Source organism: Chlorocebus sabaeus, chromosome 19 (assembly GCF_047675955.1).
Source record: "Chlorocebus sabaeus isolate Y175 chromosome 19, mChlSab1.0.hap1, whole genome shotgun sequence".
Taxonomy (NCBI): Eukaryota; Metazoa; Chordata; class Mammalia; order Primates; family Cercopithecidae; genus Chlorocebus; species Chlorocebus sabaeus.
In genome coordinates, this window is record NC_132922.1 from 10,860,715 (window position 1) to 10,873,230 (window position 12,516).

Genomic DNA, 12,516 nt, shown 5'->3' on the forward strand with positions numbered 1-12,516 from the left:
TGGGCAAGTTACTGAAGCCCTCTGAAATCCACCTGTAAAATGAGGCTACTTCATGGTTCTATGAAGATGAAAAGAAATGTGATCAAGCCCAGATAAAATCTTGCCTGGTGCCTGCCCCAGCTGGCTGAGCTCTGTCCTTCCTCTGGGACAGGGCCTGACACACAGTAGGTGCTCAGGGTCACCTTGCAGCAATGCTAGTTCATGCTGCCCTGACTGTTCCCTTCTTGGCAGATGGACCCCATAACACAACCCAAGCACCCTGTTTCCCTGCCCACTCAGCGGCTCCTAACTGCCTAAGTCAAGTCGAAGGCCCTCAGCCTGGCTGAAGACCCTTCATGTGCTTCCAACCCAAAGAGGCATTTATCCACTTTCTCCCCAGATAATCAGCTCATACCCCACAAGATTATTCGATGTTCTCCAAACTCACCCAGCAGGCTCTGGCTCGTGCCTTAACTCACAGTGTCACCCCGTAAGCCTGTAGTGATGAGAATACTCTTTGTCGAGGTCCTTGTTTCACTCTTCCCAGGGCTGTCTCAGGATCATCCTCTGTCCCCAGTCCCCAGTGTAGCGTGTGCCTTCCCTAGGATGCATGTCTGCCCAGCGGTGTTTCTGTCTAGGCACATGGGGGTGTCTCCCCATCTGTCCACAAGGGGTGGGGGACAGAGCCCCGCCATCATTCTAAACAGAATGCCTTCACATAGGGGGCTTCCCTTGGGGAGCTGAGATGTGGGTTGGGCCTGAGTCCTGGTCCACCAAGAAGGCAGAGCCAAATCCAGAGCTGCAATAGCTTTTTTTTTTTTTTTTTTTTTGAGATGGAGTCTCACTGTTGCCCAGGCTGGAGTGCAATGGTGCAATCTCTGCTTACTGCAACCTCTGCTCCCCAGGCTCAAGCAATTCTCCTGCCCCAGCCTTCCGAGTAGCTGGGATTACACCACACCTGAGTAATTTTTGTATGTTTAGTAGAGACAGGACTTCACCATGTTGGCCAGGCGGGTTTCAAACTCCTGACCTCAAATGATCTGCCCGCCTCAGCCTCCCAAAGTGCTGGGATTACAGGCGTGAGCCACCGCGCCGGGCTGCAACAGGGTCTTGTTCCCCACTTGGAGACGAGGCTGCCCCCACCCCAGCAGCAGGCATCTGTGCTTCATCAGCTGGGGCTTCCCAGCTATCTGTGGCCACATTCCATCGTCTTGGGCTCACTAATCAGACATCATAAAACACCGGGCTCCCTCCCTATGCTGGCAGCAGCTGAGCGCAATTCCACCCAGCCAGGCCGCTTCCTCTCCTAGAGCCCTCCACCTCAGTGTGGGGCTCTGATCCTGACCCTGCAGGTCAGGTCTCCCTGCTGCGCCCCTGGGGCTCACTCCCTCTTGGGCTGACCCCGTGAGGCCATCACTCTTGACAAGGTTGAATGAAGGAGGGTGTATATACAAAGGAGACCCAGGCTGGCTCTCCAGAGGAGGAAGACAGATGGCACCCACGTGAGCAAGGCCAACTAATTCAGCTGTGAACAACCACGTGTCGTGACCTGCCAGGGAGTAAGCAGAGCAATTCTTTGTAAGATCCTAGGCCAGCTTTTCCCTGCCCCATGGCAAGCTTCTGGGATGACTTTCCCAGCACTAAGTTGGTGTTAATTAGTGAAAATTATCTAATGCAAGCTCATTTTAACATTAGCTTAAAGCCAAACATAATTAGAAAGATAAATCAGCTGCTAAAAAAAAAAAATCCAATGAAGATACACAAACGATTTTTAGGATCATCTGCTGGTTTGCGTTACTAGCCTTGAGCTCCCACATGGACAGAGCGAGGCAGGTAGTGAGGTAGCTCACGAAGTATCTGCCGAGGTATTTCTTGACTGACCTATCAGGGTAAGACAAATGGAGTTGGCAGTTTGCCTGGGAGGTGATGAGACGCAGCAAGGATAACTCTGTGGCTATTGCCAGACGATGATACCTGGGAGGGCTTCCCTAGAGGGGCAAGTTGAGAGTGCAGGGAGGGATATGGTTGAAAGTGGTCAGGAGGGCATTCAAGTGATAGGAACACGGGAACAGTGTGAGTCCACGGGTCCTGGGCCTCCAGTTTTGTACACAGCCTGCCCTGCCCTTCCACAACTGGCTGATTCAGCCATCAATTCCCAGGAAGCCTCCGTTCACCTGGAGCTCAGTACAGGTGCACAAGCCTGAGAATCAGACACATTTCAGTTCCCATCTAGCGTCCTATTTACTGGTGGTGTGACCTTATCCTCTCTGAACCTCAGTTTCCTCATCTGTAAAATGAAAAGCTGCTGGATTGTTGTTAAAAAATTAAATGGAATAGGCTAGGCACAGTGGTTCACGCTTGTAATCCTAGCACTTTGGAAGGTCAAAGAGGGTGGATCACTTGAGGTCAAGAGTTTGAGACCAGCCTGGCCAATATGGTGAGACCCCATCTCTACTAAAAATACAAAAATGAGCTGGGTGTGGTGGCTTATACCTGTAATCCCAGCACTTTGGGAGGCCAAGATGGGTGGATCAGCTTAAGTCAGGAGTTCCAGGCCAGCCTGGGCAACATGGTGAAACCATGTCTCTACTAAAAATACAAAAATTAGCCAGGTGTGGTAGCACATGCCTGTAGTTCCAGCTACTTGAGAGGCTGAGGTGGGAGAATCGCTTGAACAGAGGTTCAAGGCAGAGGCACAGGTTGCAGCGAGCCAAGACGGAGTCACTGCACTCCAGTCTAGGTGACAGAGCAAGATTCCCTCTCAAAAAATAAAATCATTCTAAAAGGGATGGCATTTGCCTAGCACTTACATACTCAATAAGTAATAGCTATCAATATCCTCACCCCCACCACTGTGCTGTAATTTCTTTTTTCACCCCCCCCCTCCCCGCCACCCCTACCGCCATTAGACTTAAGGCAGAGTTCTCATTGTAAATTTCTGGTTCCTGGCACATAGTTGGGTCTCAGTGAAACACGGTGAGTGAATGAGCAAATGCAGGGAATCTCCAGGCGGTCTGGGAGCCCTCCTGAGGGTGGAGGGTGAATTAAGGAAACTCACAGTCTGTCTTCAATGGCCCACTGAAAGGTAGAGAGTTCTGGGTCCCACCTCTACACCCCCATCTCCTGCTGAAAAATAAATAAATAAAATAACACTTATCCGGAGCCTCCCACATGCCTTGCCAGGACTGCGAGGAGCCCAGCAGAATGATGACCGGCGTGCAAGCTGTGCTGGGGATGTGTTTGCAGATTATTGGAAACCTGGGCCAGAGAGACTAATAATTAGAAAAGCCATAGGCTCTCTTCCAGGGCTAAGATTATGGGATCATTAGCAAGTCCACAGACTCTACCGATTTCAGAGAATGAAAAAGGAAACTGGGAAGGGCAGCAGCCCCAGCTGAGGCCGGCTGGTCATGGCACCTGGCATGGTGTGTGGGGGTTGGGGCGGGCAGGGATGGCTAGAATGACTCAGCCTGGGGGGTGGCTCAGGACAGCCCCAGGAGCAGGGGCAGGTGGTCAGCCAGGACGCAGCCCTGGGCTCGTTTGTTCTCTGCCCTGCTCCCCACCTCCCCCAGCTTGGATTGGAAGCTTGTCCCCAAACAGGCTCTGCTTTGTACGCTCTAAGAAAAGGGAGGCCGATCTGGCCACCAGCCAAGGTGAGGCAGCGTCCCTGGGGTTGAGAAGATGGAAGGACTGACAGATGCTGGGCTGGGACTCACTTCAAGGTCTCAGCCTGTCAGGGAGGGGCATAAGTCCCAGGGGGCCAGAAAGTGGCCATAAAGAGGACAATCTAGGTCTCTGGAGAAACTACCTGTACCCAGCTTCCCTATATTATCTGCCTCAATGTCACTGGGCCGGGGGAACCCTCTTCCCCAGCCTTGGCACAGAATGGAGCAGCTGGCAGTTGTGTACTTGTCTGTCTCTAGAACTGGTCCAAGAGCCTCCCAGGGCCTGGCTGGCGACATACAGACTTTGAATGTTTCTGGAAGGTTTAGAGGGAAGAGATAGCCCCAGAGGACAATTCCCAAGGACAACTGTCATGGATGGACACCACCTTGAGCTGAGACCTGGGTGGAATCTCTCCCAGCCTCTTTTGAGTTCTACCACCTTATGCTTTCCCAGAGCCTCAGGGAAAATATCCCTTCCTTTGCAAGGTGCTGAGGATTGGATTAACGAAACGCAATGGCACGCAGGGCACCAATCCCGTCACTCAGTGTTAGTCCTTTTTCAGAGAAATACCTTTACTGCATGCATCACTCACCTTTCTCAAAGCCTTACACTAGGTTCTCAGAACAATGTGTGGAAATAAGCAAGAAGGCAGGAATTATCCTCATGTTAGAGATGCAGAAACAGAGGCCAAGCAAAGCCAAATGATGTCCCCCACATCACCCAGGGAGCTAGGAAAGAGATGGCCAGGGCAAAAATAACAATTCCCAGGCTCCTGGCTCCCAGCCGCGTGGGCGCCCTCCACCTGCCAGTGGCCTGGGCTTTCGGAGACCTCCACCCAACAGAACTGGCTTTGCTACCACGAACCTTCAAGAAGTCATGAGGTTTACTGAGGCCCCACCTTCTACTTTTGAACTTTCTGGGAAACACCCATCCTCAGAGGTTCAGGGACCCAAAGCATCTGATTTCAGAGGAGCCAACTCTCCCCTCCCTCTTCTCCAAAGAGGGAAACACGGCCCAAGGCCACGATTACATCACGGTTAACCATCAGCAGCCCCACCCTCTTGTTCCAATGAAAGCTTTAGTTCTCCAGAACTAAAAGAGCTTGGGGAGTTTTTCCAGGCTGCCCTCGGGCTCTCTGGGCTGGGCCCGTGCAGTAGTCTGGCCCTTCAGGATGACTGTGTGTGGGGAACATCCTCGGGGGACCCCTGCTTTAGGAACAAGGGAGTCTCTGCACCTTCCTGCTTTATCCCTCTCTGCCCATGCCAGATCCCAGCATAGATCCTGGGCTGAGAATTCTAACGCCACAGCCTCCTGAAGGCAGCTCGGAGGCTGGCAGAAGACTGCCCTTACCAACTACGGTCCACCACCACCATTATCAAGGCCAACAGATCAATGCAGTGAGCGAGTGGGAGGGCTGTGGGCAGCCACTCCTGTCTCGTTCAAAGGTGGAAGCAGGAAACACACCTGCACAGGGTCTTTGGCCCTCCCGATTCACCTACCTCTAATCTCCTGGGTGGGGCACCCTAACTTCTTGGGAGAAAATTTGGCTACCCTTCCCTCCCCTGCTCTGCAAAAAAAGAAGACAGCAGTGATTTTCTAACATAATGAACATTTATATGATACTTTCCAGTATCCTCAGCTTTCACACATGGTTTCTCCCTTGTCTTTCTGTTTTTGTTTTGTTATTTATTTATTTATTTTGAGTTAGAATTTTACTCTGGCACCCAGGCTGGAGTGCAGTGGCACAATCTCTGCTCATTGTAACCTCCACCTCCTATGCTCAAGCGATCCTCCCACCTACCCACCTCAGCCTCCAGAGTAGTTGGGACTACAGGTACACACCACCACATCTGGCTAATTTTTGTACTTTTTGTAAAGATGGTGATTTGCCATGTTGCCCAGGCTGGTCTCGAATTTGTCAGCTCAAGCAATCCGCCCACCTCTGCTTCCCAAAGTGCTGTGGACAAGAGCCACCATGCCCTACCCTCCTTTGTTTTTCAAAACCATCCAGGAAGCTCGGTATTATCTTCCCCATTTTATCAGCCAGGAGCCTTAGAGAGGGAGGTGATTTGCTCAAGGGAACACAGTGAGTAAGTGGTCAGATGCGGGCAGAAATCAAGACCTTCCAACTTCAGATCTTGTCTTCTGTTTTTGACATGAAGCTGGTCCACTGCTCAGAAATGCCAGCTCCTTCAATCATTGATCAAGCATAAGAGAGAGAGAGAGACTCAGAACCCAACAGCCAATTCGTCCAGGGCTTGCCAGGAATACCTGGACAGGCCGGGGCAAGATCCCAGAAGGGCTATGAAGTGCTTATTCTCTGGAGCTGCAGTTGTGCCATTATCCACCAGCCTTAATGCAGCAAGGACTCTGAAACAAAGCTCATGTGGCATGGCCACTTGCAGAAGGGTAGAACGGTTAGGAGTGTGTGGGGCCTGTGGGTCCCTGGGCTGCCTGAGAGGCCTCTTCTTGCTCTGTGAGTTTAAACCAGGCTTCTAAAAGGCAGCTCAGGAGCTTCTAGATAAAGTCAATTGTCCCCCTTAGATGGAAGGGGAGGAGGATAATGAGGGAAAAGAGGGAGGTAGGAAGGTTATTAGGAGCAAGTTAAGAATTGAGACCAGCTCTCAAACAGGGTGGTAAGGTGACTAATGAATGTATTGCTTGACTCTCAGAATTCAAAAACAAGTAACATTTTAAAAAATTACATATTTTTTAAACTAGGGTTTTTGGGGGCATCTGCTTCATTGCAGTATCTCAATGTCCAGCAAAGTGCCTGGTATGGAGAAGGCGCTTGGTACTGTTGGCCAGTGTAGCTGAACGAGGGAAATGTCATTTGAGGTTAATGGGGAAAGATGGTGGGCTCCCCTCAGGGGCCAGGCCCACCATGTGCAAAGCTGAATCTTTTGGGGAGTTGAGCTGATGACTCCAAGACTTTGCCATGCCCAGGGGCATCTGTGTCCCAGCTGTTCACCATACCCTCCTCCCATTAGCTGCCCAGACCTCAAACCAAGGCTGCTAACCTCAGCCGGCCATGCCTCCTGCTCTGGAGCCTTTCCCTAAATCCCCTGATGCACCTCCCTCCCTGTGCCCCATATCTCCAATTGACAGCATTCTTCTCTCTGCTGCCAGCCGGCTTGTTACGATGTAGATTAAAGGAGCTCCCCGGGGAATGTGCAATTCCACGGGGACATCTCCAGACACCTGCTTCCCCAGAGGGACAGGAGGCCAACAGAAGACAGCTTTCAATTCTATAAACAGATAATTGATCACCTGTGACAGTTGGGGCACCGCTGGGGTACCGGAAGGGAAACTGAGAGTAAGCCAGTCTCTCTCTTCCAAAGTTCCCAATCCAGGAGGGCAAAATGCACTCTCCCAAAGCAAACCTTGTGGACCTTCTGGATTGAAAATTAAATCGACAAAATACCAAGGCAGAGGTGGCCTCTTAGCGAGGCCTTGAAGGAAAAGGGACAAACCCAATGACAGGCAGAGGTGGGTTAGGGACCAGCCTGGCTGGTTACCCTCTTTCCTCAACCATCCAGGCAGGCCTTTTCCACTAACTACAACAGGAATAAAAATAGAAGCAGCTCCTAGTTAGTCATGGTTACCTACTCCAGCAGCCTCCCTCTCCTAGGTTGTGTTTACAATCTGCATGGGGTCACTGATAATCCCAACCAAGGACCCGGGGATTCTGTGTAACCTCCTTGTCCTGGTCTGAAGATAAGTCATTTCACCCTTTTGGAGCTCAGAGGGAGCCTCTGTGTAATGAAGACAAGACCCTGCCTTACGCAGCTACTGAGGTGCCAAGGAGACTGGGCAGTTTGTGATAAACCAAGATGAGCTGGTTAGCTGGGTCAATGGTGCTTTTGGGTGTAAGCCAGGAATGCAGGGGTCAAGGGTCAATCTTTGAGAAGTGGGTGTGGTAAACTTGCGTCTGTTCCCAAAGCACGAGGCAACGTTCTCTAAATCCGCCCAGCAGCCTCAAAATTGGATGCCACTGGTCACAAGGGAGCCTGGGCGCAAGATGGGCGGACAGCTTGGTGTATCTCAGCTTCCTGCTGCATTCAGACATGCCTGTAGACAGGTCCTAGCATCAAAGGGCCTTCCCTAACCTGGTTTAGGGGCTGGGCTAGTGCCCCTCCCGCCACGCCCTCTGTCCAGCTCTCCTCAGACTGTATTAGATGATGGATCAGCAGAAGATTAGGCTATTTAAGAGCAGAGGTGTGTTTTAGGTATCTGCTTTCCACTCAAGTATGCTTAGCACATGCAGTAAACCTCTAAATATTTGTCCAGTGGCCAAACAGATGCACAGTCCTTCCAAGTTGCCAGCCCATCCAGATTGCAGTTGTTTGCTCCCCTTACTCTGGCTTTGCAAATAAGAACCAAGAGTTTCCCAGCCTACACATGGTCTTGCTGTAAGTCCACTGCCGGGCAGTTACAATGACCTGAGTGGCCCCAGCATCAGCAACTTCCCCTGGTCTTCTTTGTTAGCGTAGCATAGGCCAGGAGATCATTTTTGGGTCCCTAAAGGCACCCTTTCTGCCTGTAATTTAAGTAGACAAAGTCCATCATTCAGAGGCACCCAGGTAAGCAGATCACTCAAAAGGAAAAAGGAAAAAAAAAAAAAAAAAAAAAAAAAAAAACAGCAGAAAAAATCCCCACCCCACAAGTAAACAGCCGAATGGCGGTTTGGGAAGGGCTTTCTGACACCTGCAGCGGCCCAGGATACAGGTCGCTCAGCCGGACCTACCAGTCCACAAGGCCCCTGCTGGGCTGTTTCCTCACTGGTCCCCATCCTCAGCCCCTCCCCCATCACCCCCCATTCATGTTCCCCTAATTAGGCTCCTTTCTCCATATTCCTGAGTACCAGGTATAGAATCATCCGCTGGCCTGTGACTGTAGGCTGGCAGCTACGGGCAACTCCTTCTGAACCTTAGTTTCCTGTCTGTGATTCAGAAACCAAAACACCTCACGGGGTTATTCTGAGGATTAAATGAAATAAAATACAAAACTCTGGCACACAGTTGGATGTGTGCGTGTCCTGCTGCCTCCCCTTGGCAGTTCCCTCGTGTCCCTGCACGTAAACCACCTCAGTCTGCCCCACCTGGCCTCACAGCAGCCAGACTCTCACTGGAAACAAAGGAAACTCCATCCCTCGGGGCAAAAGGGGAGGAGGAAGGATCTAAGTTAATGGCCAGGGAAGGCTGCCTGCCAGCTGGACAAGCTGGCGTGGGGGTGGGGGACAGGCAGCGGTCAGAAGGTGCAGCCCCTAGAGCAGAAGCTGGGTTTTTCTAGAACCAGCCACGTGACCTCTGGGCAAGTCTCTTTCCTTCTCTGTGCCTCGGTTTCCTCACCTGTGAAACAGGGTCAACCTCTCTGTCCCAACTTCTTCACAGGGTCTTTGGGAAGAAGGGGCTGTGCAGACAGGCGGGACAGTGATTAAGGGTGGGGGCCTGGAGGTCCTGATACTTGGGTAGGCACAGACAGTGTCCAACACTGTTGCTTCCTTCGGGGTGGTCGCCTGCCTTGGGCCCAGTTTTAGGGTCCCTACACCAGGCCCCACACAGTACTCACCTCCCTCCACGACAGCTCTTTTTCCCTGCCAATCAAACCTCCTTGCTTTTTCGAAGCAAAAGCTCTCTTACCGAGAGACTGCCCATTCCATTTGACCCTCTCCCTTTCCAATTCTGCAACTCCCCTCTCTCAGGAAGCCTTCCCAGATTAGGCACATCCAACCTTAAAAACTCTTTCCTTTCCAGCAGAGCCCTAGCATTTGTTAAGCCCTTGGAGGGTAAAGCCACACTGTATATCTTCTTCACGGCGAGTTAGTGCCTGGCACACAGTCGGCCGTCAGGAAATTACTGGTGAAACCTGTACTTATTGGATGGGTTCACAATTGTTCAAAGTTTCTGTTGTTAAATATTTAAAGAGTTAAAAATACCTCACTATGCAGGACAGAGTCCTGTCATCCCACATGGGACTAGATGCCTCAGTGGCCAGGGGCCCTGTCTCCCCCTTCTTGTAACAGGGGTACACCACCTGCACTCCAGGTTGTGACCAGGCTAGCTTCATTCAAACCCCTTGCTTAATCGGACTGCACCATTATTTCAGACACTGGGGCAAAGTAGCACAATCGTTAAGAGCAAGGGCTTTGGAGTTTGGGTCCTGGCTCAGTCACTTGCTAGCTATGGGACCTCCGGCGAGAAACTTCTGAATCCTGATGTCTTTTTCTCCAAAAATCAGTAAAACACCTATTCACCCGGTTGTTGTGAAAAGCTAATGAGAAAATGCAGGTGAGTCATTAGCACAGTGGATGGCACATATTAAATGCTAAATAAATAGAGGCTTTGTTAGCATGACATCATGAGACTTGACCCCTAACCCCAGCTGCAGCCTGTATTGCCGCCTACATCCTTTTTCCCTCTTCTGTGTCCAATCTTGCCTTTTCTTTTGCAGAACACAATATACAAAGAAAACTCAGTCAGACAGGGAGGAATTACAGAGAGGGAGGATAGAAACGTGCACAGTGGAAAGTTAACCCTTCCTTCTGGTAGCCAATGTAGCCAACTACCTAGATCACCCCTTCCAGGAAGATGAGCCTGAACACTGGTCTTTTTAGCTCTATTTTCCCTCCTTAGACCTCTTCAGCCTCGAGGGGAACCAGGACTCCAACCTCACTCATTGAGTGGAATTCGAGTGGTGAACCCAAGCCACTCCTGTTGTATATTCTGAACTGGGCACCAAAAGCTGCTGCTGTTTCTGAACAAATCTCAGTGTAGGGGAGCCAGAGTTAGCAAATAAAAGTACAAAACGTTCCCATTCTATTTGAATTTCAGATACACAACAAAGAACTTTTCAGTATCAGTATGTCTCACGTCATGTTTAAGATAAACTGATACTAAAAAGTTATGTGTTGTTTACTGAAAGTTCAGATGTAGTGGGGCATCCCATATTTGATCAGGAAGCTGCCCAGGACTCCTACCCAAAGGCATAAAGATGAAAGTCTTCAGCCTGCTCCACAGCGGACTGGCCTCACCAGCCACCCTGGAAACAGACCCTCCTTCCAACTCCCAATCAGGACAGATATGCTAAGTAGGAGCCCTTCCCTGAGCTGCGAGTCAGGTGACCTGCTGTGCCAAGGCGCCCAGCACAGGGCCAGGCACACAGTAGGTGCTCAATATTACCCCCGCCCCCCAAAGTCATTCATTCCAGGCAGCTGGGGCCTAGCACCCGGTCCAGGAGAGGCTGTGACTGTGAGGGCGCCAGGCCGGCTTTGACTACGGGAGGAGAGGGGTGGTCCAAAGAGCAGCATGGCAGAGGTGGGACCGGGAAGGTCACTGCCACCCAGTCCCTGAAGTTGCTTTGACGATCACATGAGAAAGTGGCTCGGGATATGTTCTGTAAATCCCTGGGCAGCACCTAGGTTATTATCAAGACATTTGAGTGCTGCATTTTAACCACAGGGCCTCGGTCCCCAATCTTCCCTGGGGAGGAAGACCGGACAGGGAAGTTTCAGAAATACAGAGCAGAGCCAGGATCTCTGGACGCTGGAATACCGACGGTTGACATCTGTCCAGCCCCTTGTAATTTCCCAAACACGCTCCCAGCCATTCGCTCTAGAGGCCTCACTGCAGCCCCATGAAGTAGGGGCGGGTTGGGGCCCAATTTCCAGAGGGTGTTCAGGGCAGCCTGCCCCAGGCGCTGCCTGGGAGGTGGGGCCTGGTCCAGGGGACTGGGGCCAAGGTCCCAGCGGTGAGGGGGCGAAGGCGGGTCCTACCTTCTGGGCCTGCTGGATCATCTGCCTGACCACCTGCTTGAGGTGCGGCGCCTTCTCGTCCTTAGGGGGGTGGGTGAAGAGGGTGACCCGGCTCACGCCGCGGTAGAAACCAGTGTCCGTCCAGCCCAGGTCCAGCGGAGGCACCTCGGTGTCGGAACGGTCGGGCCAGTAGGCCAGGGACTCGCCGGACTCAGCAGGCGCCGGCGCGGGGGCCTTGGCCTTGGCCTTGCTCTTGCCCCGGGCGTTGGCGGCGGGGGCGGCGTCCTCATAGGGGCTCCAGGAGGCGCGCAGGGCCTGGCGCTCCGGGCTGGAGAGGAAGTCCCGCAGCTGCTGCTCCTTGAGTCGCTCGCGGTAGGCCTGCTCGCCGCCGCCCAGCAGCGCCTCCAGCGCGGCCCGCCGCCGCTCGCAGTAGTAGAAGGCGGCCTGCGCCTCGGTCACCTTCTCGTTCACGTGCGCCTCGTCCAGGCAGTTCAGCTGGGACTCGGCCATGGCGCCCCGGCCCCGGCTCTGGCCCTAGCCCCGCCGCGGTCCGAGGTCCCACAGCCGCACCTGGAGCCGCCGAGGGGCGGGGCGCCTCACCTGGCCGCGAGCTCTGCCCCGGCCCGTCCCGCCCCGCCCCGCCGTCGGGGAGCGGCCAATCCGCGCGGGCGTGGCCGTCGGGCGGGGAGGGGCCGCCGCCTCCGCCGGGCTCGCCGGGACCTCCGGGCGGCCTGGCGGACGCGGTCGGGCCCGGGCCTGCAGGGCCCACCAGCCGGGGCTGGAGTTCCTGAGGGGACGCCCCCTGGGGGCGGGGCCGTCGCAGACCCACGTGCGGGCTCCGGCCCCGACTCCTCTGCGGGGTAAAGGTTCGCTGTCTGGCCCTCGCTGCCATCCGCCCCCGCCGGCCGCGTCGCGGGTACGCGTTCATTTTCCGCGCACGTGGAGTGCACAGCACGTGTTCTGGCCCAGTCGCCCCTGGGGCTGGCGAGCTGACCCCTCCCCCGTCGAGGGTCGGGTGTTGGTCGGGGGGCCTGCTGCAGGACGGGATTGTGACGGCTGAGGAGCGGGCAATGGGGGTGCAAAAGCGAAATGCTAATGACAGCTCGAGCTCCCCACCC

At 53.3% G+C, this 12,516-nt stretch overlaps 1 protein-coding gene across 1 annotated transcript in view; it reads right to left on the reverse strand.

Annotated features, from left to right (window-relative positions):
- The window catches only part of FAM83F (family with sequence similarity 83 member F), a 48,565-nt gene extending 36,570 nt beyond the window's left edge, over positions 1 to 11,995 (reverse strand). The window contains exon 1 of the mRNA XM_007975862.3: positions 11,420 to 11,995. Coding sequence (XP_007974053.1) covers positions 11,420 to 11,908 — 489 coding nt within the window. The 5' untranslated portion in view covers positions 11,909 to 11,995. The remainder of the gene's footprint in view (positions 1 to 11,419) is intronic.
- Between the last annotated feature and the right edge of the window lie 521 nt (positions 11,996 to 12,516).